Below are 25,467 nucleotides of genomic sequence, written 5' to 3'. Positions count from 1 at the left end.
TGTTTTTCTCTCCGTCTTCACTTTCTGCCTTGCATCCGTCTATCCATTTACTTTTCCATGTCTTACCTTCCCTTCCTATCTCTCTCACCTTCCCTCCCTATTTCTACAGTCTGACATTTCTCTCCTTCCTTCCTCTCCCTCCCTCATTCCTTCCTTTCCCCTGGTCTGACATCTGTCTCCTTCCCCCCCTCCCCATGCCCTGGCATCTCTCCCTCTCCCTCCATAGTCTGGTATCTCCTTTCATTCTTTCCTTTTCCTCCCTCGGACTTGGCATTTCTTATTCCTCTCCCTTGTCTTCCTTCTCCCTCTTTCCCTCTCTCTCCCCAAATGGGTGCAGCAGCAGCAGCATTTTCCTCCCCCCTTCCCTGTGCAGTACTTCCCCCTCTCCTGTGCAGCAGCAGCATTTCTCTTCCAACTCTCTCCCTGGATGCGATGATCGAGTGTCAGCTCCCTTGCTGTGTTCTTTTTTCCATTCAAAGCCATGGATGGCAGCTACTCGCACCTGCTTCAGAAGCCTTCTCTCTGACATCAGAGAGGCTTCCGATGCAGGTGCGCATCATGCGAGGAGCCACCACCAGTGGCTTTGAATGGAAAAAGGCTTCCGACGCAGGAGCACATCATGTAAGGAGCCACCACCCATGGCTTTGAAAGGAAAAAAGGCCATGGCAAGGGAGCTGACACTCGATCATCGCGTTCAGACAGCAGGCTGCAGCACAGTACCTGGGGGGGAGGCCACAAATTTGAGACTGCTGAGCTAGATGGATTCTTGGTCTGACTCAGTAGGGCAACTCATGTTCTATGTACCTTCCAGGGGGAAAAATGTGAAAAGGAGGTATAGGGCAGAAACAATGAAATATTTAGAAGGTTTCAATAAAACAAACAAAAAAAATCTCAAGAGAGGGAAGGCTCTGTGGCATTATGAGGAACTACTTCTTTACTGGGAGCGTAGTGGATATCTGGAATAGTCTTATCAGCAGAAACTATAGTGAAATTCAAGCACACCTAGGTCAAGGTAGGAGAGAGGAAAATCTAGGGTAAAGACTTAGGTGACTATGGCTCATGAAAATCATAGGTCCATCCACTTGGGAACAGCAGAGGAGAAAAAATCTATATGGGCTGTTGGGACTTTTATTGTTAAAATTCAGGCAGATCTGGATAACATAAGAACTTGCTACTGTTCAGAATTAAACTTGCCTTTCCCAGGTCCCCGTCCAGAATGTTGCCTGTAAGCAAAAACAATGGATCCCAGAAAACAAGAGCTGGAGGGAGGCAAAAGATTAAAAACTTACCTTGTCAGCAAAGTGCTGAATGATAAAAGCTTTGTTTGACAATCGTGGTTTCCCAAAAAGCGAGGATTTGTTCAGGTGTGTGTTATACAGTTTCTGGGCCCAGCTATTATCTGATCCTTAGGCATCTAGATAGGAGAATTGAACATTTTTGTTAGCATTAATCACTTGCATTTGGGTTGTTTTTTGGTTTTGTTTTGTTTTTTTTGGGGGGGGCAAACAAAGTCCTATTTCAATCTGCAATATGCACTTTTGGAACAATTTTAATATTGTCTGTGTAGCTGGAAAACTCCATGCACTCATTTGCTTTGAAAATTTCTTAAGAAAGAAACATCTGCACACAACATCCACCCCTTTTCATGAGGGTAGTTTTTCAACCAAAATACATGTACTTCTGATAATACAAGTGTGCACACTGCTGCAATCCCACAACAAATTGCCTAAATGCAGATAAAAGTAGAATTTCTGAACAGCCAGCATTCAGTATTTTACCTTACATTCTTCGTCGAGAAGATCCAGAACACCCATCTTGGCCTCTATAAGATTGATGCAGGGTTGGTTGTCATAGAAGTCAATCAAGGTCCATGGAATTTGCTCCTTCATATACTCCTCCTGTTCCAGCTTGAAGACATGCTGCAGGAGGAGAGTTATCCATCACTAGATATTCAGACTGAGATGCTAACCTTAATTAGATTTTCTTCTAAGTAGCAAATTAAATAAGATGCATGTGAACTTTCCTAGTACTGCACACCAGTGGCATAGCGAGGATAAGAGGCGCCCCTCCCCTGCCCTCTTCTCTGCACCCCCCACCTCCACATGCTTCTTCCCCGCCCCCTCCTGCCGCTCACGCAACGCTTCCCTTCCCTTGTACTTCTGTAATATTCCTGGTGCAAGTAGCAACCCCCAAGTTGCTGTCGCGTCAGCGTTAGCTCTTCCTCTGATGCCACTTCCTAGGCATGGGTCCAGGAAGTGATGTCAGAGGAAGAGCCGATGTGGGGCAACAGCAGGTTGGGAGTTGCTGCTCATGCCAGGAACATTACAGAGGTAAAGGGGAAGGGAAGCGGAGTGCTCTTACGGCAGTGGGGGGGCAGGGAAGGAGGGGGGGTGAGGAAGATGAGTGCCTGCGCCCTCACCACTATGGCGCCTGGGGCGGACTCCCCTGTTACTACGCCACTGCTGCACACTAGAACTTTTCTCTCTCCTTTGGTAGAACCAAAGGGGCTCATTTTCAAAAGAGAAAAAACATCCAAAAAAGATGGCAAAGTACTGTAGCATTTGGATGTTTTATTTATTAAAACGTCCAAATTTGTCATTTTCAAAACACATTTTTTAGATGGTTTCTATGCTTTGTCTGAACTGCGTCTAAATCTCAAGGGGGCATGTTTTGGGTGGAATTAGGGAGGACTTATGACATTTATCTGCAATAATGGAACATTGCAGAAAACATTCAGGGCAACATTTGAAACCTGTTTCAGTAACGAATAAATGCCAAAAAGGTGGCCAAACTGAAGTTGACAACAAGGCTTAGGGATCCCTGCCAATTAAGATATTTAACTTTTAACTTGAGCAGAGGAATGGGGGACCAGGGAGACACGGGGGCAGAGAAAAAATGCATCACGTCCATCCGTTTTGCACTATGGACCACCCAAAATTTGCAACCTATTACCAGCAGTTTTGCCTGACTCCATTTCAAAAGATACTCTGTTCCAAGAATAGCTGGGGTTAAAACTACACTTCCTGTCTATAATGATTACATAAGTTTCCCGTGAACGAAGACTGCAATTGCATAACACCGTAGGAAGAAAAAGTGGAAACGCGGCACCTCATCACACTCACCATATTGAACTGCTGCTGGAGTTTTTCATTGGCGTAGTTTATACAGAACTGTTCAAAGCTATTTATCTCAAATGTCTCAAACCTGCAAAGCCAAAATACTGCTGTTACAGAATCACCGATCACCTCAAAACTCAGTTTAAAATACAAAAAAAAACTGTAGTAAAGAAGAATGTGCACGTAGGCCCGGATTCTTTATAGGGCACCAATATCAGCAGCTGCCTAAAAAGCGGCCGCCAACTGTGTGTCAATCACCTGACAGCACCATATAGAGAATCATAACTCTGTGAAAGAAAGATAGGTGCCAGAAATGTAAGCCAGGGTTTTCCAGGCCTACATTTCTGACACCTATCCTTTCTTATGAACCGCATAGGCGCTTTAGACCACCTAACATGGCATTAGGTGGCCTAAAGCGCCTACGGAGGCGCCAATTCAGCACCAATGTTTTAGGTGCCTTGAAACTCAGTTAAAAACGTCATTTGAACAGTGTTTTATTTTATTGAGCTTGGGTGCCCTAAAAAAAAAAAAAAAAAAAATTGGTGCCACTTACAGAATTCGGGTCATTGATCATAAAATAGTATGTGATTATTCTAATTGGCCTGATTCCCAGTAACTATCCCATTTTTTTCCAGGAGCTGCATTCAAACCAGTCCTTGGGCTTGCCTTAGCCAATCAGGCTTTTAGGATACTCCTAATAAATATGCATAAGACATTTGCATACACTGTCTCCAACTTTGTGCCAAACTCTCACGCATATTCATTAAAAAAAACAACCAAAAAACACTTCTTAATTCCTCTAAAAAACGTTTGACCCAATGAACAATACAACCTGAACTATTTTTTAAATTACATTAAAAAAACAACGATACGAATATATTAGTGATATCCTAATAATAACATAAGAACTGCCATCTCCGGATCAGACCTTCGGTCCATCAAGTCCGGCGATCCGCACACGCGGAGGCCCAGCCAGGTGTACACCGTTTAGAACATAAGAACATAACTAACTGGCTTGGGCGGGGGAGGGGAAAAGGACTGGTTTAGGACACGGATTAGGAGTGAGGTTCACTGTTGCCATGGTTCATGCAAATCAAATCTATTTGGAGCCACTAATTTGAGGAGCACCAGAAGGCTGGGATAAGTGCTCTTTCTAGAGCCTGGTTTACTTCTCATACTCTTATAGGCACGGAAGCAGAGGAGAAGGATCCACCTCTCAAAGCCACAGCAATAGCTGTGGAAATGGTGTCGATAGGGGTGTCTCTAGGCTGTACAGTCAATTTACGAGAAGAAAACAAGATACTGAGATAGTAGCTGACAGACCCAGTAGAGTTCATCGCCTAGAAGTGCATGCTGGTTTTCTGTAGGACCTGGTACAAACAGCAGACCATTACCCATAAAGCAGGAGGTACAAAGAGCAGACTATTACCCATAAATATCAAGCACACCAATGAATGAGTGCTGTTTGGCAGTAGAGTGCAGGGCGTGGTTAACATGATGTACAATCCAGCCAAAGAGGTTGGCGTAGATGTGCTTGGAGAGGGCATCCCTGGCATTGATAGCCTGTAGTTTGGAGATAGGTTTGATGTATGTCTCAGCAGCAGTGACGAGCTTCCTGTGACAGAGCCAGTGTGCCATCTCTTCATATTCTACTCCCATGAGGTCACAGAAGATGGATAGAGGTTCATGCTTTGGCTGCAATAAAACAGAAGACAATTGGTAATATGTAATACTTAGTGTATAAGATATACAAGAACCATAGTAACATAGTAGATGACGGCAAATAAAGACCCGAATGGTCCTTCCAGTCTGCCCAACTTGATTCAATTTAAATTTTTTTAAATTTTTTCTTCTTAGCTATTTCTGGGCAAGAATCCAAAGCTCTACCCAGTACTGTGTTTGGGTTCCAACTGCTGAAATCTCCATTAAAACCTACTCCATCCCATCTAAACCCTCCCAGCCATTGAAGCCCTCTTCAGCCCATCCTCCCCCAAACGGCCATATACAGACACAGATCATGCAAGTCTGCCCAGTACTGGCCTTAGTTCAATATTTAATATTATTTTCCGATTCTAGATCCTCTGTGTTCATCCCACGCTTCTTTGAACTCAGTCACTGTTTTTCTCTCCACCACCTCTCTCGGGAGCGCATTCCAGGCATCCACCACCCTCTCTGTATAGTAGAATTTCCTAACATTGCTCTTGAATCTACCACCCCTCAACCTCAAATTATGTCCTCTGGTTTTACCATTTTCCAGGATAGAGGTCTAAGGAATAAGAATTTATTTCTTCATAAATGTTTAATATTTTCATTAAGATATTATAGTTTCCTGCTATGTTTCTGGAGCAAGAGTTCAATTCTTGTATTATAATTTGAAACTTGATAAATAAAATAATAAATAATAAAATAAAGCTCTCTTCAGTAGGTTAGCCAGTCTGTAGCTCATGGCTGTCAAAGTCCCTCCTCGAGGGCCGTAATCCAGTTGGGTTTTCAGGATTTCCCCAATGAATATGCATGCGATCTATTAGCATACAATGAAAGCAGTGCATGCAAATAGATCTCATGCATATTCACTGTGGAAATCCTGAAAACACGACTGGATTGTGGCCGTCGAGGAGGGACTTTGACACCCCTGCTGTAGCTGAAGAAACTTCTTCCTTCTTTGACAGATGTACACCATCCCTGCTCAGCAGCCCTTGGAAAATCATTCCATGGTCCAGAAAGCCAAAATGCTTTCAACGACACCATCCATGCGTTCATCTCAGGATGCGAGCTTTTCTGCCCGGGCCTTTACTCTCGTCAGGGAGAAACAACGAGCAGTGCCTGTCCTGAAAGGAGACAGATTCAGTGAATTTGACATGCAGGCGCAGAGAGTGAATATCTTAGACGAGTTGATGACCGGAGACACTGGATTTGGGGCTTCCGGTTTGCAGACAAGGATCGGATGACATCTGGAGAAGTTTCGCAGCCAAAGCAGTGAAGTCATTTCAAGCTGGACTTCAGTCTTGACTGTTTGTTTTTATTTTTTCACTTTCTTTTTTAGTTTATGATATTTTATTTTTAAATCTCAGTCATTGTTTTGCCGCTTGGTTTTTGTTTCCTACTTTATTATTTAAATTTCATTTAAATTTCCCAAGAATTCTATATTTTCAACGGTTCTCCCTTCTGCTTCTATTTCCTATCTCCCCTCTTTTTCAACCTTTGAAAGTCCTTTAGACCATTGTAGTCTTATTAGAATGTTTATTTTCTTATTTTTTCTCATCTATCTCTATTTTATTTTTTCATTACTTTACTAATTGTCATTTTTCTAGGTACTTTAGTTAGATTGTGAGCCTTCGGGACAGTAAGGGAATATCTAAGTACCTATTTTACTTATAATTTTAATGCACCCTATTGTCTATTTTTTCTGTAAACCGCTTAGAATCCTAACGGAGTTTAGCGGTATATAAGAAATAAAATACATTACAAAATAAATTACATAAACAACGAGAATACCACCTGTGCACCTGACTGCTTCAACTTCTCTCCCAGAGCCACAAATCCCACTGCTGCAGCTTATAACCTTCAGCAAGTCATATAACCCTCCACTAGCTCAGGTTAAAACTCAGCTAAAAACGCCTGCCACATCTATGTACATTGCTCTGATAGATTTTGGACTTGAACGTGGTATATGAAAAAATACTAATTTTATATATCAATATCTGCATAATCTGAGCTTGCTTTTCAAGTCTGTCTGCCTCTCTCTCTATTAGGTACACTGATACATTAACAACACCAATGTCCCTTGCAAGCAAGACATGCTGAAACCATTTCACAATTTCTACTGAGAAGAAAATGCAAAGTAAAATATTTCTGTGTCAAATTTAGCTGAATGAATTCCTTGTTTCAAATGTACTTTCCTGGAACACTGGAAGGCAATTTGTTATATTGTTTGAATATGTTAGATCAGGAAAAGTCTGATTAATGCAGATGTTTTCAACTATCCTGGAGGTCCTGGAGGATACGATGACTGACCCAAGACATAGGGAAGTCTTAAAACACATGATTCAGGACTGTTTCTGAATGATTGGCTACTGCTGTCACCATCTCTGCGACAAAGTGACTAAAGTAATGATCATAATTCTCATTAATTAAGCTAATATTCCCTTTCCCCTATTTGGTTTCATCTTTCAAATTATTCTTGCCAATCAAGTGGAGCAAGCTTCATTCAAGGCAAGGCAAATCATAGGTTGCATACGCAGGAGTTTCGTCAGCCATAAGCCTGAAGTCATTATGTCATTGTATAGATCCATGGTGAGGCCCCACCTGGAATACTGTGTGCAATTCTGGAGGCCGCATTACCGTAAGGATGTGCTGAGACTGGAGTCGGTCCAGAATTTGGCCACCCGGATGGTCTCGGGACTCAAGGATCTCCCGTACGAGGAACGGCTGGATAAGTTGCAGCTGTACTCACTTGAGGAACGCAGAGAGAGGGGTGGCATGATCGAGACATTCAAGTATCTCACGGGTCGCATCGAGGTGGAAGAAGATATCCTCTTTTTCAAGGGTCCCGCAGCAACAAGGGGGCATCGGTGGAAAATCAGGGGCTGGAAACTGCACGGGGACACCAGGAAATTATTTTTCACTGAAAGGGTGGTTGATCGCTGGAATAGTCTTCCACTTCAGGTTATTGAGGCCAGCAGCATGCCTGATTTTAAGGCTAAATGGGATAGACACGTGGGATCTATTCACAGAGAAAGGTAGGGGAGGGTCATTGGGGTGGGCAGACTAGATGGGCCGTGGCACTTATCTGCTGTCTATTTCTATGTTTCTATATAGCAGCTGATCTGAAAAGCCATTAATTCCTCCTTTCTGTCAACACAGGAGCAACGTCTAAAAACTAGGTGTAAGGACTAACTTTGGGTCACTCAGTTCAGGCCAGTACCACTTTATACCACAGGACCCAACTTTTCAAGATTGTTGGAAGTGCTAAACTCAACATACATCAGCCCTACCTGAAGAGAGTGAAGGCCATGCTTAAACAGCCACTATGGGGCAAATTCTATAAACTAGTGGCTAGTAAGGGGGGGGGGGAGGGAACAGGGGTGTAGATTGCTTGACAGGGGCACCAGCGCCTCTCCTCCTCTCCCTCCCCCCCCCCCCCCCCCGAGTACCTCTTGGAAACGTTCACCGGTGCCTCTCTTCCTCTCTATCCCCTGTGTACCTCTTGAAATGTTTGCTAGCGCAAGGCATCTTCCACCTCCTTTCGTGCTAGTCTCAGCTCCTTTTTGATGTCAAATCCTGGTCGTAGGACCAGGACGTGACATCAGAAGGGAGCAGAGGCTGGCGCAAGCAGGAGGTGGAATATAATGCTCGCATTGGCGAACGTTACAAGAGGTACACGGTAGGGTGCAGAGAGAAGGAGAGGCGCTGGCAAACATTTCCAAGAGATACGTGGGGGTGGGGGTGCTTGAGCGGCAGGGAAGAGTAGGGGGTGCATGGTACGGTAATGTAGGGTGCCTCCATCCCTCGTTACGCCAGTGGCATTTGATGCTATTCTATAAAGGTAGTGCCTAAATAATATATCATTTACCCGCAGGGGAGGGGTTATATGTAGGCGGAGCATGAGTGTGTATTCAAGTGGCATGTGTAACGTTATGCACATCACTTGCTGTATGTAACCAAACCCAGTTATACTTGGTTCTGACATGGCGTAAATAATTGCATCCAAACTTAGGTGTGCCCGTGCCAACTTGCGTTATAATGGCATCTTGGCACTCAAATGTTTTTATAGAACTGGCACCCGGTGTTTGGCATTGGTGCATCTACTTGGAGTTGCCAATTTACAGAATTGCCTCCTGTACCCACGTTTTACCCCTTAACTTCCATTCAAAACGCAATAGGAAAAGAACGAGGACTCAATGAACAGAGGTATTCTGAAGCAGGAACAACTTCCACCACCCGTCTGTCTGCTTCTCTGATTATTTTCAATACTTTTTTTATGAGCAGAACAATACATTGGAAGTAAACCATTAACACAGTTAAGTTTTCTCTTGTAGCATATCCTTAACCTCCTCAAACAAGTTCCATCTGAATTTCCAACCAAAATGTCCCTAACAGCCCAAAGAAGTGCCATAGAGGACCCAGGTTCTTAATAGTCCTCCCCGATACAAGAAGAATATATTCAGGAATTTTCTATCAAAGATATACCTTAAACACACCTCCAAATTCCCACCAAAATCTCCCCCCCCTTTCCAAGAACCCACACCACCTTCTTTATAAACATCCTAGACTCCTCCCAGGCAGCTCAACACTGTACTTTTGAGCTCTCCTTTTTTTTTTTAAAAACATCTCTCAACTCTGTACTTGATGGGATACGGGGTGGGGTTGGGGACAGAGCCTATGGGGATGGGACAGAAACATAGCCCGTAGGGACAGGGACAAACTTTGTTCCCGTGTCATTCTCTGATGGTACTTTTGTGGTTGACAGCAGGGCTGACCCATAAATGAAGGCAGTTGGTGACTTAAGTCTTCCAGATCATTTTGTGCAATAAAGAAAGTGTTATGGGAATGGGACACCCACACCACAGTCAAGATTATACAAGGCAAACAAGAGCCACGGGATATTGCACATAGCAAAATCATTTCTTACAGGTACTATGCAGCTGTCCGAATCCCGAGAATTAAATTCCACATTCCCCAGGTGAAGAATGGAAGCTAGAATTCTAAAGATTCCCATCTGATACGATTCTCCAATCCCTGAAAAAAGAATGAACAAGTTGCTTAAAGTAACTTAGAAAGATACTATACAGCAGCCTGCAACTAATTTCAAGGATCATACTCAGCACTTATACACAATTTATTTTTTATATTGGGCTTTATTAACCACCAGCAGGTACAGTTTGACACAAAATGTTAGCTCAATGGCACAATTGTCCCTATTTAGCCTCTCTCCTGTGCCACCATCATGACAGATAAATACAAGTATGTTAACAGCCCACAGACCTGCAGCCATATTTTCTAAGGTGGCCCTGCTCCTGACGTCCTTTTGCAGACCCAGATGGCAGGAGGAGGGGGTGTCAGGTCAACAGCGCACCGGGACAAAGGCGCGCGCAGACAATTGAGCGCAGCGTGGAGGCGCGCACCGCAGAAAATTACTGTTTTTACGGCTCTGATGGGGGTGTGTGGGGGGGAACACCCCCACTTTACTTAATAGAGATTGTGCCGCATTGTGGGAGCATTGTGGGGGCTGGGGGGGGTTGTAACCCCCCACATTTTACTGAAAACTTCACTTTTTCCCTGTTTTTAGGGAAAAAGTGAAGTTTACAGTAAAATGTGGAGGGTTACAACCCCCCAAACCCCCCACAACGCCGGCACGATCACTATTAAGTAAACTGGGGGGGCTCCCCAACAAAACCCCCCGTCGGAGCCCCTAAAAACTGTAATTTTCTTCGGGGCGCGCGCCTCCATCTTGCGCTCAGTTGTCGGCGCGCGCCTTTGTCTTTCGCCGAGTTGTCTATGAACCGGAGGAGGGAGACATCGGGTCCAATGTAGTCACAGAACATCCTTGCAGGACTTTAAAAAAGGAAGTCTGGGCAGACCTTGCCTCACCTGACTCTTTAAGGACATGGGTAAGAGTATCTGAACTGTGAACAGGATGCATTAGTGGCATAAGTTCAAATTGGGGTCCCCATAGCTGGGGAAAGGGGAATTCTTCCACAATCAAAAATAATTCCAACTAAGAATAAGACATAAACACATAGCTTTATAAATCAAAACATAAACGACTTTCTATGTGCTTTGAATTAATTAATTAATTAGTCGGTCAATTCAATAAACAAATAAATTGAACAGGGGAAAGCCTCAGGGCACGGCTCAGAACTTAAACGTCCTCACAAACCTTCTTGGTGCCTCCTCATTGTCACTTTGACAGGAGTGCAGATGTTAAGACAGCTTGATTTTAGTTGTAGGATGTTCTGTCTTTATATTATGTATGTTTTTTGAAACCGCCTATGTTTAGGCGGTGTAGACATTTTTTAAAATAAATTATTCTTAGATGGAACTATTTTTGAGTTCCACAAGTTTCAATTTTTTGGGTGGAAAGGGAATTCTTCCCTTTCTCTCCAAAGCCTTAAGATTACTAGGAGGTGAGCGTGGCAAACATTGATGCACATTGGGAAGAATAATCCAAATCACAGTTACTGGATGCTAGGGTCCACCTTGGGGGTTAGCGCCCAAGAAAAGAATCTGGGTGTTATCGTGGACAATACACTGAAACTTTCCGCCCAATGTACGGTGGCGGCCAAAAAAAGCATGCAGGATGCTAGGAATTATTAGAACATGTTATAATGTCCCTGAATCGCTCCATGGTGCGACCTCACCTTGAGCACTAAGTTCAGATCTGGTCTCCTTATCTCATTTGCCCTGTCTGCTTGGTAGAGGGGAGACTGTACAGCTGAAAGTAAGCAACTCCATTAGTATTTTCACCATGTCTCTCTGGGCAACAATTACCGTATTTTCACTCATATACAGCGCACCCGTGTAAAACGCGCACACGGGTATAGCGCGCGGGGAACTGTAATTTACGTAAATAAATTTTTATTTACCGCGCACACCTGTATACCGCGCATGCTGCCCCGACTCTCCCGTCGCTGCCTGACTCTCCTTTCGCCCGCCCCGACTCTCCTCTGGCTAACCCGACTCTCCTTTAGCCCGCCCCGACTCTCCTCTGGCCAGCCCACTCTCCTTTCGCCCCCCCCGACTCTCCTCTCCCCCTTGAAGTCCTGTCCCCACCCTGAAAGCCTGATGCCCCCCCCGACGTCCGATTCACCCCCCCCGCAGGACCGCTCGCACCCCCACCCTGAAGGACCGCTCGCGCTCAAACACGCACCCGCACCCCCACCCCGAAGGACCGCTCGCACCCTCACAGCCTCCCCACCCCCCCATCATGTAGAAGTTTCCTACCGTCGTCCTGCTGCTTCCTCTGCCAGCGGTCCTGCCCCTTCTCTTAGCCCTGCGTCTACGCTGCTTCTTCTTCCGGCGGTCCCGCCCTTTCTCTGATGTCAGAGAAAGGGCGGGACCGCCGGAAGAGGAAGCAGCGTAGGCGCAGGGTTAAGAGAAGGGGCAGGACCGCCGGCAGAGGAAGCAACAGGACGACGGTAGGAAACTTCTACATGATGGGGGGGTGGGGAGGCTGTGAGGGTGCGAGCGGTCCTTCGGGGTGGGGGTGCGGGTGCGTATTCGAGCGCGAGCGGTCCTTCGGGGTGCGGGTGGGAGCGGTCCTGCGGGGGGGGGGAATCGGACGTCGGGGGGGGAACTATGTAAAAAAAAAGGGGATAACGCGCTCACGAATATAACGCGCATGGTTATACACAGTTTGTAAAATCATGTATAACGCGCGCGTTATATGCGTGAAAATACAGTAAATTTTGGCTGCTAGAGGTATTCTGCATTTTCTATACCTTTATTATTCCCCATATACAGTAAGTTGAAAGCCATGTTATTCAGTTAAGGCACAACAATTAGAAGAAACCACTATGTAATCTAGGTGTGGCAGAAACTCATAATCCATACACAGCAGGCACATTCCGCCTTCAGATGAAGCAGAAAGTAGCAAGAGTTACCCAGCAGTGTGCAGGCTTGCCTCGTGTTTCTCATTTCTTTAGCATCATCTATCCCATCAATAACTGGGCTGCCTCCTTGGCTTGTGTAGTGGAAGTAATCAGCGTTACCTACAATTAAAGGCAAAAAAAAAAAAAAAATCAACATGTACCTTAAGAAACCCTACAACATTTAATCTGTCAAATTAGTGTTGTAGGAATTTTGAAAAACTATCTAAGGTAGAGCATGTGTTACATTTTTTAAGGCACCTCTGCAGCATGAATTTGTCCCTCAGACTTAGCATATGATCCTCTGTGACAGGAAGACTGAAGGTCAGAGGGGCCAAATCCTGGACAGAAATACCCTGCTGTTCCCCACCAGTAGGGTTACCATATTTGTGAAATCAAACAAGGAGGACACAAGACCCCACCCCAAACCCATCCCTGTCCCCAGCCCCACCCATGCCTCAGCCCATCCACAGAGCCCAGCTCCACCTCTGCTTCCCACTAGTTTTGCCCCTACCCTGCCCCACCCCCCACCTTTCACCCATTGCTTAAGTCCCACTTCCCATCCTCTGTACCCTTTTAGTGCTTCTCTCTCTCTCTTCCCCCTCCAACCTCTCTCCCTCATAGGTGCTTCTCTCTCTCTCTCCTTCCAACATTCCCTCCCGCCGATACTTCTTTCTTTCTCTCTCTCTACTTCCAAAACCCTCCAACAAATGCCTCTCTCTCCTCCAACACCACCTTCTGGATGCTTCTCTCTCTCTCTTTCCCCCTCCCCTTGTGGTTTCTTCTCTCTCTCCCAGAGATGCTTTCTCAATCCCTACCCCCCAGCACAGCCTCTCTCTTGCTCTCCCCCTAGCCCTCCACCCAAGCAACCCCGGATTCGGGTATGACTCTCTAAGGCCTAGATTCTTTAAAAGACATGTTAAAAACAGACTGGCCACTGTCGCAGCCATTATACCAGCGATTTTGATAAAGCGAGTCATTCTCCAAAAAACGCTCATGCAAATAAGGTTAGCGGAGAGTAGCGAAGATTTGCTAAATTTGTATGTGCCCATTGCTAGTGACAGCGATGGGCACATGTGCAGAATAAAGGCACACTCCATCCACAACAAAAATTCAAGCCACAAGTAACCCTCCACTCAACAGGAGGAGAGATGCCCAATCTCTCCTGCCACCAACCGACACCCCCCCCTGGTAGCAGGAGAGATGCTCAATCTCTCCCTCCACCAACTGACATAACCCCCCCTTGGCAGCAGGAGAGATGCCCATGCTCTCTTACCGCCACACAACACCCACCTCTCTCTTCTCCTTACCTTACTTTCAGATAGCTGGCCAGAGGGTTGCCTACTCCCTCACGCCAGCTGGCCCACCTATTCAAAATGGCGAACCTTCCCCTCCCCAGCCAGCCCTGGTAGACACACAAAGACATATATGCAATGGCATAGTAAGAGTGAGTGGTGCCCGGGGCTGTAGCGTCCCTCCCCTGCCCCACCCTACTGTACACACGTCCTCTTTGATGTCACTTTGATGTCGGCTCCCTTTGATGTCACTTCCTAGGCACGGGTCCCAAAAGTGATGTCACAGAGCGCGCCAAAAAGGTACGGAGGAAGGCAAGGGGGACGTGGAGTGGGGAGCAAGCGAGCTGGGGGGATGGACAGGAGGAGAGGTGCAGCTATGCCCTTAGGAAGACAATGCCCAGAGCAGATCACACCCCCTGCACCCCCTTACTAGGCCACTGCATATAGGCATGGGATTGAAGCCTAGGCAGAGTTATATTGTGCACACAAGCAGAATACACACACATATTTGCACTTACCTTAGAACGTGGGTTAATTTGTGCAAAAAATATTTGTGGGCTTCTGGGAGCCTGTTTAATAAAGTCACATAGGCGCCTATGCTGCCTTCCTAAAATAGCCAAATCAAAAATATTCAAAATTTAAGGGAAAAAGCACAACGCTAACAATATTATTTCATAGACTGTCGGCGACTGCTATCTTTGAGATAAGTTGTAATTTTGTTTTTTTATAATGTTGCTACAGAATTGGTGCACATATATAACATTTTTTAGAAAAAAAATATTTTTTTTGTAAGACATAATTTCTCTTCTCTATATAGACTCATGATTAAAACACCAACACTATAGATTGGCTACTGCTAGCCGAAACATTGCTTCAAATATGGTGGTTCTGTAAACTATAGAATTGGTATAATTTTTGAGATCTTCACAGTGGTAGGCTTGAGGTATTATTCACCAGACAGTGCTGCTATTAGCTTTAGCCATATCACCACTATCCAGATAATGCTGTGGGAGGTCTGGGGGAGAAGTCAGGTTGGATCTGGAAGTTATCCAGGCATCACCGATAATCAGTGCTGGTGCCCCGATATCTGATCAGGCATACAGGACTGCACAAAAAGCAGTTCTGTGATGAGAACCACTCAGGAACAAAGAAACAGTTCTTGGCCCTGAAATCAAGGGTTTTGGCTATCGAAGCAACTCTTTTCCTGCCTTTTCCCTCTATCATCTTTCCTCTCTCCAACTTTCTTCCAAAGTATATATATAGAGTTCTTCTCGTAATCTCTCTCCTCATACTTTATGATGAAGATCACCGACCTCTGGACCAACTCCATCAGGTTTACATCTTTTAGAATGTTTGATCGCTAGAATTATACACAATACTCTAATCTAAATGAAGTCTCACCAAAGACATACAGAAGTGTCAGCTCGCAACCTCGGGGTCATCTTTGACTCCTCTCTCTCCTTGTCTGCTCAGATCCAACAAATTTGCTAAAGCCTGTCACTTCATCCTCTATGTATCTCTCACACTATGTGCCCCAAAGTGATTCCGGGTGTGCCACAAAAGATTCCAAAATTTTACTTTATTTTAAAAAATTCCTTTCAGAAGTATACACTAGAATAATGACATGTACAGCACATGCACAAGAGTCTGTAATGTTACGAGCATCTGTGAGCATAAGGATACAATCACCCAGACAAGCATCATTCTTTGACATGACTGGTTCTTGAAAACTAATGGCAAGCAAATTTATTTTTATTTTTTATGAAGTAGTTATCCTAACTTGAGCAACAAAGCAATCAAGGCTTTACCATTTGGATCTTATCTTTGCGAACTTGGATTTTCAGCTCCGACAGAAATTAAATTGAAAAAAAAATAGAACCACTGCAGATAATGGATGATAAAATGTGTGTTTGCTTGTCAACTATCGAGTTGCGTTTTGAATTAATTTGCATTCAAAAACAACACATCCATTGCATTGATTAGCAATTCTATTCTATCTGCTTTAGTTTCGCTGTTGTTACAAATACCCATATATAACTTAGAGAACTTGAAATAACTCTCAAATTTAATTTTTTGTTGGTTTTGCAATTATATAATTTCAATTATAATGTGCCAGGCCAGGAAAAACATTTGCTCCATTTCGTGTGCCGAAGCTAAAAAAGTTTGAGACAGACTGCTCTATATCACCACCAAAATCCAACCTCTCCTTTCTAAGCACATTACCAAAACCCTCATCCGCACTCTCATCATCTCTCACTTAGATTACTGCAACTTGCTTCTCTCAGGTCTTCTGCTCAACCCTCTCTCTCCCCTTCAATCCATACAAAATTCATATGCATGACTTATATCCTGCCAGAGCCGCAATACCCGCAATACCCCACTCCCCAAGTCACTTCAATGGCTCCTCATCCATTTGTGAATACAGTTCAAACTCCTCTTACTGACCCACAAGTGCACTCACTCTGCAGCCCCACAATATTTCTCCACACTTATCTCCTCCTATGCTCCCCCCACATGAACTCTACTCATCGGGCAAGTCCCCCCTATCTGTACCCTTCTCCTCCACTGCCAACTCCAGACTCCGTCCCTTCTATCTTGCTGCGCAGTATGCATGGAACAAACTGTGTGAGTCTTTACATCAGGTGCTATCTCTAGCAGTATTCAAAACCAAGTTAAAGGCACACTTTTTCGAGGCTGCTTTCATCTCCTAACTCACCATAAAATTACCTATGTCCATCCTATTATTTAAGAACATAAGAATTGCCGCTGCTGGGTCAGACCAGTGGTCCATCATGCCCAGCAGTCCGCTCACGCGGCAGCCCCTAGGTCAAAGACCAGTGCCCTAACTGAGACTAACCTTACCTGCGCACATTCCGGTTCAGCAGGAACTTGTCTAACTTTGTCTTTAATTCCTGGAGGGTGTTTTCCCCTATAACAGCCTCCGGAAGAGCGTTCCAATTTTCCACCACTCTCTGAGTGAAAAAGAACTTCCTTACGTTTGTATGGAATCTATCCCCTTTTAACTTTAGAGAGTGCCCTCTCGTTCTCCTTACCTTGGAGAGGGTGAACAACCTATCTTTATCTACTAAGTCTATTCCCTTCAGTATCTTGAATGTTTCTATCATGTCCCTTCTCAGTCTCCTCTTTTCAAGAGAGAAGAGGCCCAGTTTCTTTAATCTCTTGCAGTACGCAACTCCTCCAGCCCCTTAACCATTTTAGTCGCTCTTCTCTGGACCCTTTCAAGTAGTACCGTGTCCTTCTTCATGTATGGCGACCAGTGCTGGACGCAGTATTCCAGGTGGAGGCGTACCATGGCCCAGTACAGTGGCATGATAACCTTCTCCGATCTGTTCATGATCCCCTTCTTAATCATTCCTAGCATTCTGTTCGCCTTCTTCTCCGCCGCCACACATTGCGTGAACGGCTTCATCAACTTGTCGACCAGTACTCCCAAGTCTCTTTCCTGGGGGGTCTCTCTGAGTACCGCCCCAGACATCCTGTATTCATGTATAAGATTTTTGTTACCGATATGCATCACCTTACACTTATATATGTTGAACCTCATTTGCCATGTTGTGGCCCATTTCTCGAGCCTGATTATGTCACATTGCAGATCTTCACAATCTTCCCGCGTCGTCACTACTCTGAATAACTTCGTATCATCTGCAAATTTAATCACCTCACTCGTACCAATTCCCAGATCGTTTATAAATTTGTTGAAGAGCACAGTATAGTCCTTACGAATGGGACGTACCAAAGCAGTACCCATTAAGGATGAGGTCCCCGAAGGGCTGACACCAGAACACGTTCACCGAATACCGTGTCCAAATTAGATTGTAAACTCTTCTGAGCAGGGACAGTCTAGTGCATGTTAAATGTACAGCGCTACATACGCCTTTCATGCAATAGAAATGATAAATAGTAGCAGAAGTAGTAGTAGTAATAGTGTCTTTATAAAAATAGGTATGTTGTTGGATATCTTTGTAGGTGTCCTGTTAGAAAATTATCCCTGAATGTATTCAATTTGTCCAATACGGTATCAGTTTACTAATTAATTAATTTTTATTTTAATCAACTTTTTCATGTCATTCCTTATGAAATATGGAAATTATCTTTTTCAAGTTTCAAGTTTTATTTGAGTTTGATGAATCGCTTATTTAGTTTTACTAAGCGAGGTACAAAATTGATAAAAATATGTGTAAGCCCGAGAGCTAGTCTCGACAGGCGAAATTTAATACTGGGCTGGAGGGCCCAGTTATCGCCCGTAGGGAAAAGGAGAGTAAGTTTCCCGCCAAGACCTGTCAGAGCTTCTGATAGGTCGGGGCATGGAAGGCTCGAGAGAGGGGGGGTATAAAGGCTGGGATCTTCCGGGGTAAGAGGTTCCTGGCTCCTGAGGGTGGCTTTCCCTCCCTCCCTCCCTTCGGTGCGGCGCGGCAGCATGGCTGAGGCGGTTGGTGGTAGCGAAGGCGGAGCGTTTCCCGAAGCCGGTGGGTTACAGAGCGAGCCGATTGACCTGGTGCTCTGTTTCTTGTGCTTACTTTGGAATCTTCAGTTCTTTTCTTCATTGGGTTGCGGGGTAGCGTTCAGGTTTTTCCTCCATTGTTCATTACTTGGATGATTTTTTTACTCGTCGGTTGTTCGGGTTCTGGTGAGTGTCAGCGGCTGTTGGAGGAGTTTGGGAGTATGGCTTCCGACTTTGGCGTTCCTTTGGCGCTGGACAAAACTGAGGATCCCACAACGGTTCTGACGTTTTTGGGAATCGAACTTGATTCTGGGGGCCATGGTGACCCGTTTGACGGCAGCCAAGATTGCAAAATTGTTGGACCTCATTCAGTTGGTTCTGGGGGCTAAAAAGGTACCATTGCAGACGGTTCAGTCACTCCTTGGGTCTTTCAACTTTGCGTGTAGGGTGCTGCCCATGGGCCGAGCTTTTTCACAACGGATGGCGTTCGCTACTGCGGGGGTGCGGCATAAGAGGCATTTTGTTCGGATTACGGCTGGCATATGAGTAGACTTGAGGATGTGGGTGCATTTTCTGCTGTCCTTTAATGGCACATTGCCGATTCAGCTTCCTGAAGTTTTGAACTTTGATTTGGAATTATATTCTGATGCCGCCGCGGCTGTGGGTTTCAGTGTGTACTGCCAGGGCGCTTGGTGCGCTGAGAGATGGCGGAATTCGAGTGTCCACCAGAATATTACCTTACTTGAATTGTTTCCCTTGGTGGTGGCGTGTGAGTTGTGGCCTGATCTGTTGCGCAACCGGAGGATTTTGTTTTGGTGCTTTTGAGGTGGTCAATAAGCAAGTTGCGCACTGTCTGTTGGTGAATGCCTTGTTGCGTGAGCTGGTCCTGCGTTGTTTATCCCTTCATGTTTATTTTCATGTGCGCCACGTACCAGGAATGCAGAATGGTATTGCTGATGCGTTGTCTCGTTTTCAGTTTTCCCAGTTTCGCCATCTGGCTCTGGAGGCCCATGCAGAAGGTGTGGAGATGCCAGCTCATCTTTGGCAGCTGATTATGGCACCATCTGGACTTTGTTGAAGGGATCCCTAGCGTCATCTACGTGGGCTCATTATTTGGCTGGTTTTCATACTGTGGGTTCCTTTCTGAGGACCCGGGGCTGGAGTTCTGGGCCGGTTCTGGATGTGTTACTCGCGGCCTACGTTGCTGATTGTGCTACCCAGGGTTGTTCCCGTCGTACGATTGCGGATCGGCTGGCAGGGTTAGCCTTTTTCTGTAAGGCATTGGGCTGGGGCGATCCGGGTGCAGGCTTCCTGGTCCGGCACTCGCTAATGGCCCTGGGTCGTGCACACCTGCCACTGCCGGATGGTCGGCGCCCTATCACTCATCCTGTCTTATTGCGTTTCCTCCAGGCCCTGCCCTGAGTGGTTTTTTTCTGGCTACGAAGCTTGCTTATTTAGGGCAGTTTTTACGCTGGCGTTTTTTGCTGCTCTTCGGGTGGGGGAAATGGTGGTGGCATCTACGCAGAGGCAGATTGGAGGTTTGCATGTGGGGCACGTCCAGCTGTTGGGTGACACCCTTCGCGTGCGGATCGCACGCTCCTAAACGGATCAGTTGGGCCGGGGACAAACTGTCTGTCTGGCCGCTATCCCAGGTTATCCGTCTTGTCCAGTTTCAGCATTTCGGGACTTTCCCTCCTGCTGGTCTTCGGCCGCTGAGGTTCCGTTTATTCACTTCGACTCCTCCCCGCTTACTCGCTTTCAGTTTACTGCGGTTTTAAAGAAAGTGTTGGGTGCGTGCGGGGAGAATCCAGCTTTGTTTGGGTCGCATTCCTTTTGTAATGGTTCCACCACTAGTGCCCAGATCTCGGGCATGCCTGATTCTGCCTCCAGCGTTTGGGGAGGTGGAGGTCAGACGCCTTTCAGGCTTATATTCGGTTAGAGGATTCCAGTGCCCGTTTGATGTGACGTCGGAGCCTGAGTTTTAGGGCCCATCGGTTACGGGTTACGGGAGCAAGGGGAATGCATGTGGGCACTTCTGTTGCTCTGAGTTTGGCATGTGTTTTCCTTCTTTCAATCGTTGTTTTTGTTTTGCTCTGATTCCTTCTACTGTTCTTGCAGATGCAGAGTCTCCGGTGTACGCCGTGTGGATAATTGGTCACTCTTTCATCCACTGGGCATGCGAGAGAGCGGTCTGGCGGCCTGCCGGTTTGCATCAGTGGTCTGGAGTCCAGGTGTCCTGGTGGGGTCAGCGAGGCATGCGCTGGCTTCCGTTACTGCCTCTGTTGCGCTCGTTGCGGGATCGCCAGCGGCGCCCCCACGTGCTTATCATCCATCCTGGGAGCAACAAACTTGATTCATGGACTGGGAAGCAGCTTATTCACACTATTCGGGATGATTTCCGCTTACTGCTGTCTTGGTTCCCGGGTACTCGGATAGTTCGGTCAGACATTATCCCTCGTCCGCGTTGTTTGCTCTCCAAGCGCTGGTCTCGGGGACTCACTAAGGTCAATAGGCAGGTGGGGACTTGGTTGGTTGGTTGCCCAGGGGGGTTTGCAGATATGCCATGGCTGGGTTGATGTGGTGTATTGGGGTCTCTTTGCTCGGGATGGTGTGCACCTTTCCGACATAGGTTTGGATTTGTTTTTGAATGATTTTACCAAATGTTGTGAGGCTTGTGTCGCAGCTGACGCTGGCCGGTTGCAACTCTGTTGATTTGGGGGGGGGCTGTAAAGTTTTAAAGGCTATGGCGGTGTCCCGAGCTACCAAGCGTTTTGGGGGGTGGGCTCATCCGGTGAGCTCAGGGGGAGCGAGCGTTAGAGAATGCTATTCTAAGGAGCATCAAGGTCATGCCACCCCCAGGCCCTAGCTGAGGATGGCGGGGAATTGGGGATTTAGTGTATAAAGATTCTTTACATGGTAGCTCGGATGTTATAATAATTTGTGAATTGTTATTTGTTGTTTATTCCAATAAACAGGGCTGCGGCCTATATCTTCCAGAAAATTGGTGTCTGGTAGTTATTATGAGTGGTGATGGGGGGGCATGGGGGGGTGAGTGGGGTGGGGGAGGGGGACGGGCGATTTTTGACTTTTCAGTTCCAGATGTTAAAACATACATTTAGACATACAATTTAAAATTTAGAATAATGGGTTAGACAAATAGACTTACAAACCAACTAGTACACAAGTTAAGAGGGAACAGAACTACAATTCAGTGTTTTAAAGTACAGAGGAGAACCATATATGGAAAAAACAATAGGGAGGGAAGAGTATAATCGAAGAAGGAAACTAATATAAAGTTTAATCATAATTTAAAGATTAAAAGCATCTTTAAAAAGAAAACTTTTTAAATTACTTTTAAAACGACTCAAGTCATTTTCCTCTCTTAAATGCTGAGGCTGCGGTGCCATCACTGAAAACATATCGTGTCGTCGTGTTCCAATAACTTTCAAAGAGGGAACTACTATAAGCTTTTTTAACAAGCAATCCCTATATTTCTGTACATGTGCTAAGACTTCCTGGTCACAGTTTCTTTTTTCCGAGACCTTTGTGGTTTGTGCACCTTGCACTGGAAACTATTCCCCTAGTGAATATGGTGTTCATACACAGAAATTGATCACATAAAGGAAGAAAAGATGCTTTCAACCTGCAGCAGAGTTCCATCCAACGGCGGCAATAATTCCTACCTAATCGTAGTGACTTAAAATCTGGTAACGCCGCAGAGGCACAGAGCTGGTAAAAGATATGATAGTTTCTCTCTTCATCCGCCTTAAAAAAAAAAATAAATTCATTGAATTAACGGAATACTTTTCAGTGAGGCCTAATTGCTATTTACTAGAAACCTGCATAGTAAGTTACAAAATATATAATGCAGGGGGGTCAGTGTACATAAAAATAGACCGCCACCGTCTATTCAGAGCAGACAAAACCACTTTTCTGTAAATATATTCATTGTGGTTAAGAAACATTATTTGTCCCAAGTTAAAGCATATACACACTGAGGAATTAACATATGTATAAAATTAAGCATTTGCAGAGGTATATTAATATGTATACACCAACATACACACACACACACACACACACACACACCATATGGGGGTGTGAGAAAGAAAGAAATAGAATGTGAGAGAGACACATGGACATGTACACCAAGAGTCCCATACCTGAAATACCACTCTTGATTTTTCTAAGAGGTAGGTTCTCATATTGGCACCAATTATTCGATACCGCTTATCAAACCCAATTTCAATGTACTTCCCAAAGCGACTGCTGTTGTCGTTCCTTGTAGTTTTGGCATTTCCGATAGACTGAGGGTGAAAAATTGAGAGTTTTATTGTTATCAGAAAGGACACAGTGAGTTTTTGTTTCACTGCTCAGATCCAGGTCCTTCCATAAGAGGCAGAGGGAACATGGTGCGGAATGGAAAGGAGGGGGGGGGGGGTTTCCACCTTGTTCCATGTCCTACAGGAACCTGGCAGCAGTCTATCAAATAGTGAAGCTTTAATGTCTTCAAATATACACATAGCACGCCTCATCAATAATCTGACCCAAAAGATCCAATTCAAAGTCTTTTTACTCAAACATTATTCACCCTACGACAGAATTAAATTCAGCCACTGCTTAAAATTTGGTGTCCATCTGAAATGTGGCTCTTTCAGATTTGCCTTGCTACAAATAAGAGTCTCTGGATGTCAAAGGTTTAGTAAGTATTTGACTGAAACACTAATGTTAGAAACAACCTCTTTAGTATAACAGACATAAATCTGCTAAGGAAAAGCTCCTGAAGCAGATCTGTACAAGCATGTACCTTCTACTTCAAACCATGTTTTTTCTCACTGAAAACATCTTAAATACAATAAATAATTCATTTAACCGAGGATATGGTCCAACAATGCACATCACATTCCTCCTTAAGTGGCCTTCGATGCACAATCTGGAATTTAGGTTTGCATCGTCATGAAAGTTTCAGATTAAGATGGGATTTTTTTCTGCTGATTAAAGCACCATGAGAGCACCGTCTCTGTCTACTCGAGGCCCAGGTCTGCAGACTTGCATAATGTATTAGAACTAATGGAGGGAGTGCAGAACCTGCAGCCAGTGTGCGATCTGCTGCCAGCAAACACATCTCCGATTATCCATAACTGCTCACTAAAAAAAACCTAGAATACCAGAATTTAAAATAAGTAAAGGAAGAAACATGTTAATGCTTTCCACTAGCCTTCAATTAACAAATCTATGGCCTCAGCAGGTTAATTTACAAAGCATCATTCACAATCCACAGACATTACATTTCATATAAGTAAGTTCCAAAAAAGCCATCTCTCCATCTTCCTTTCTACAGGCATCAATTCTAATACCCAGATAGGAGGTATTAGAGCAGTGTATTGCAAACTGTTTGCCACGGCACACTAGTGTGCCGCCCGAGATTCCAGATGTGCCATGAGATGGCGGGAAAAAGGAGAGGTGCCTCTTGTGGCGAGAGGCGCGTCCCGTAGGCAGTCAGCTGGCACCGGCACCTCTTCTCCAGCACCCCATCTGGAGGACCTTTGCACATGTGCAGATGTTGACGGAATAACATCACGCATGCACGTGACATCATCATGTCAACGTCCACGCACATCCGGATGCCCTTGAACTGTGGCCACAAAGTTTAGTGTGCCGCAGCTTCACAAAGTTTGCAAGTCAGTGCACTAGGGCTTCATGCTCAGTCCAACGCATCCTTTAATCTACAGAGCTAAGCACATGGCCGTAACCTGTTTTTATTGTTTTGGCAGATGGAGCCATGCTCTCTTCAGCTATGGTTCTAAAGTCCTCAGTCATGGGTTTGTTTTTTTTAGATTGATACTGGTATCTATTGTCGATAAAATTTACTTAATTTGTAAGCACAAATCTATGTATTTTGTACACATGTGTAGTTCTGTACACCATGCACTTGACATGTCACGATAACTGGTGCTTACACGCCTATGCACGATTCTGTACAAGTGGACGGAACATGTCTAAATCTTACGTTCATAAATTATACAATAGTTCAAATTCAAGTTCATTTAATTCTCGATATACTGCCCATCGAGAACATCCGAGTGGTGTACAACATAAATCGAAAGGTGTGGAAAGGAGAAGGGAATAGAGATCAGAATGTAAAAGGAACTACAATAATTGATAAGAAAGAAGAGTGGGAAGAGGGGAAAGGGGAAAAATATCAACCTCACTGGAGAGTCTCCATGTTGCCACTTGTAGGGGTCTCAGGGACTATCATATCTTTTGAGTAAAGGAGGAAGTTGAGTCAAAGACATTGGAAAATAGAAAAGTCTTAAGTGCCATTTTTATTTTTTTATTATTATTATTTATTTATCATATTTTCATAGACATATCAAGTATCCACTTGTACAGAAAGATGGAGCTAGAAGAACATAAAAAGTTTTCCAATTAATGTAACTACAATCAAGACAAAATAAACTTAACTCCAGCTCAAGTCCTCAAATCATAGATCCAAGAAGTATAAAGAGCGAGCATACTAAAATAAATCATAGAAATATAAAGAAAGGAAAACAGGGAAACAATCAACTGAAGGAAGTGACCAAATTAATATTGAGCACTCATCTTATCCCAGCTTTCAGGGGTACAGCCGACAAAAAGGTTGTCAGTTGACCAAGATCAAAGAAAACATATTTTTGCTTTTGATATAACACCACACATTTGCATGGGTGTCTTAAAAAGAAGGAAGCTCCAAGAGCAATAAATCCCGGCTTTAAAATCAAGAATTCACGACGACGCTTCTGGGTATCTCGTGCCAGGTCCAGAAACATTTGTATTCTAAAGCCCATAAATTCTTTTAACTTATTTTTGTTTTTTTTTTCATTATATTTTTATTTTCAAATTTTACAAAAAGTGTACATAATAATAAAATACATTTGATATATGCATGGTATCACTTTTATATATAACACAATGTATGTCTGAATTTGATTTTCCCCTTCACCCTCCCCCCACCCTTTTATTGCCTT

General features: G+C 44.6%; 1 protein-coding gene across 1 annotated transcript in view; it reads right to left on the bottom strand.

Moving 5' to 3' along the window:
• MYO5A (myosin VA) overlaps positions 1-25,467 on the bottom strand; it is a 247,546-nt gene that overhangs the window by 123,696 nt on the left and 98,383 nt on the right. Inside the window, 9 exon segments of the mRNA XM_033920300.1 lie at positions 1,290-1,408; positions 1,411-1,414; positions 1,779-1,919; positions 3,123-3,204; positions 4,546-4,811; positions 9,748-9,854; positions 12,719-12,826; positions 22,144-22,225; positions 22,624-22,767. Coding sequence (XP_033776191.1) covers positions 1,290-1,408; positions 1,411-1,414; positions 1,779-1,919; positions 3,123-3,204; positions 4,546-4,811; positions 9,748-9,854; positions 12,719-12,826; positions 22,144-22,225; positions 22,624-22,767 — 1,053 coding nt within the window.

Source organism: Geotrypetes seraphini, chromosome 14 (genome assembly GCF_902459505.1).
Source record: "Geotrypetes seraphini chromosome 14, aGeoSer1.1, whole genome shotgun sequence".
In the NCBI taxonomy this organism is placed as follows: Eukaryota; Metazoa; Chordata; class Amphibia; order Gymnophiona; family Dermophiidae; genus Geotrypetes; species Geotrypetes seraphini.
This window is presented reverse-complemented; position numbering and strand designations above follow the sequence as displayed.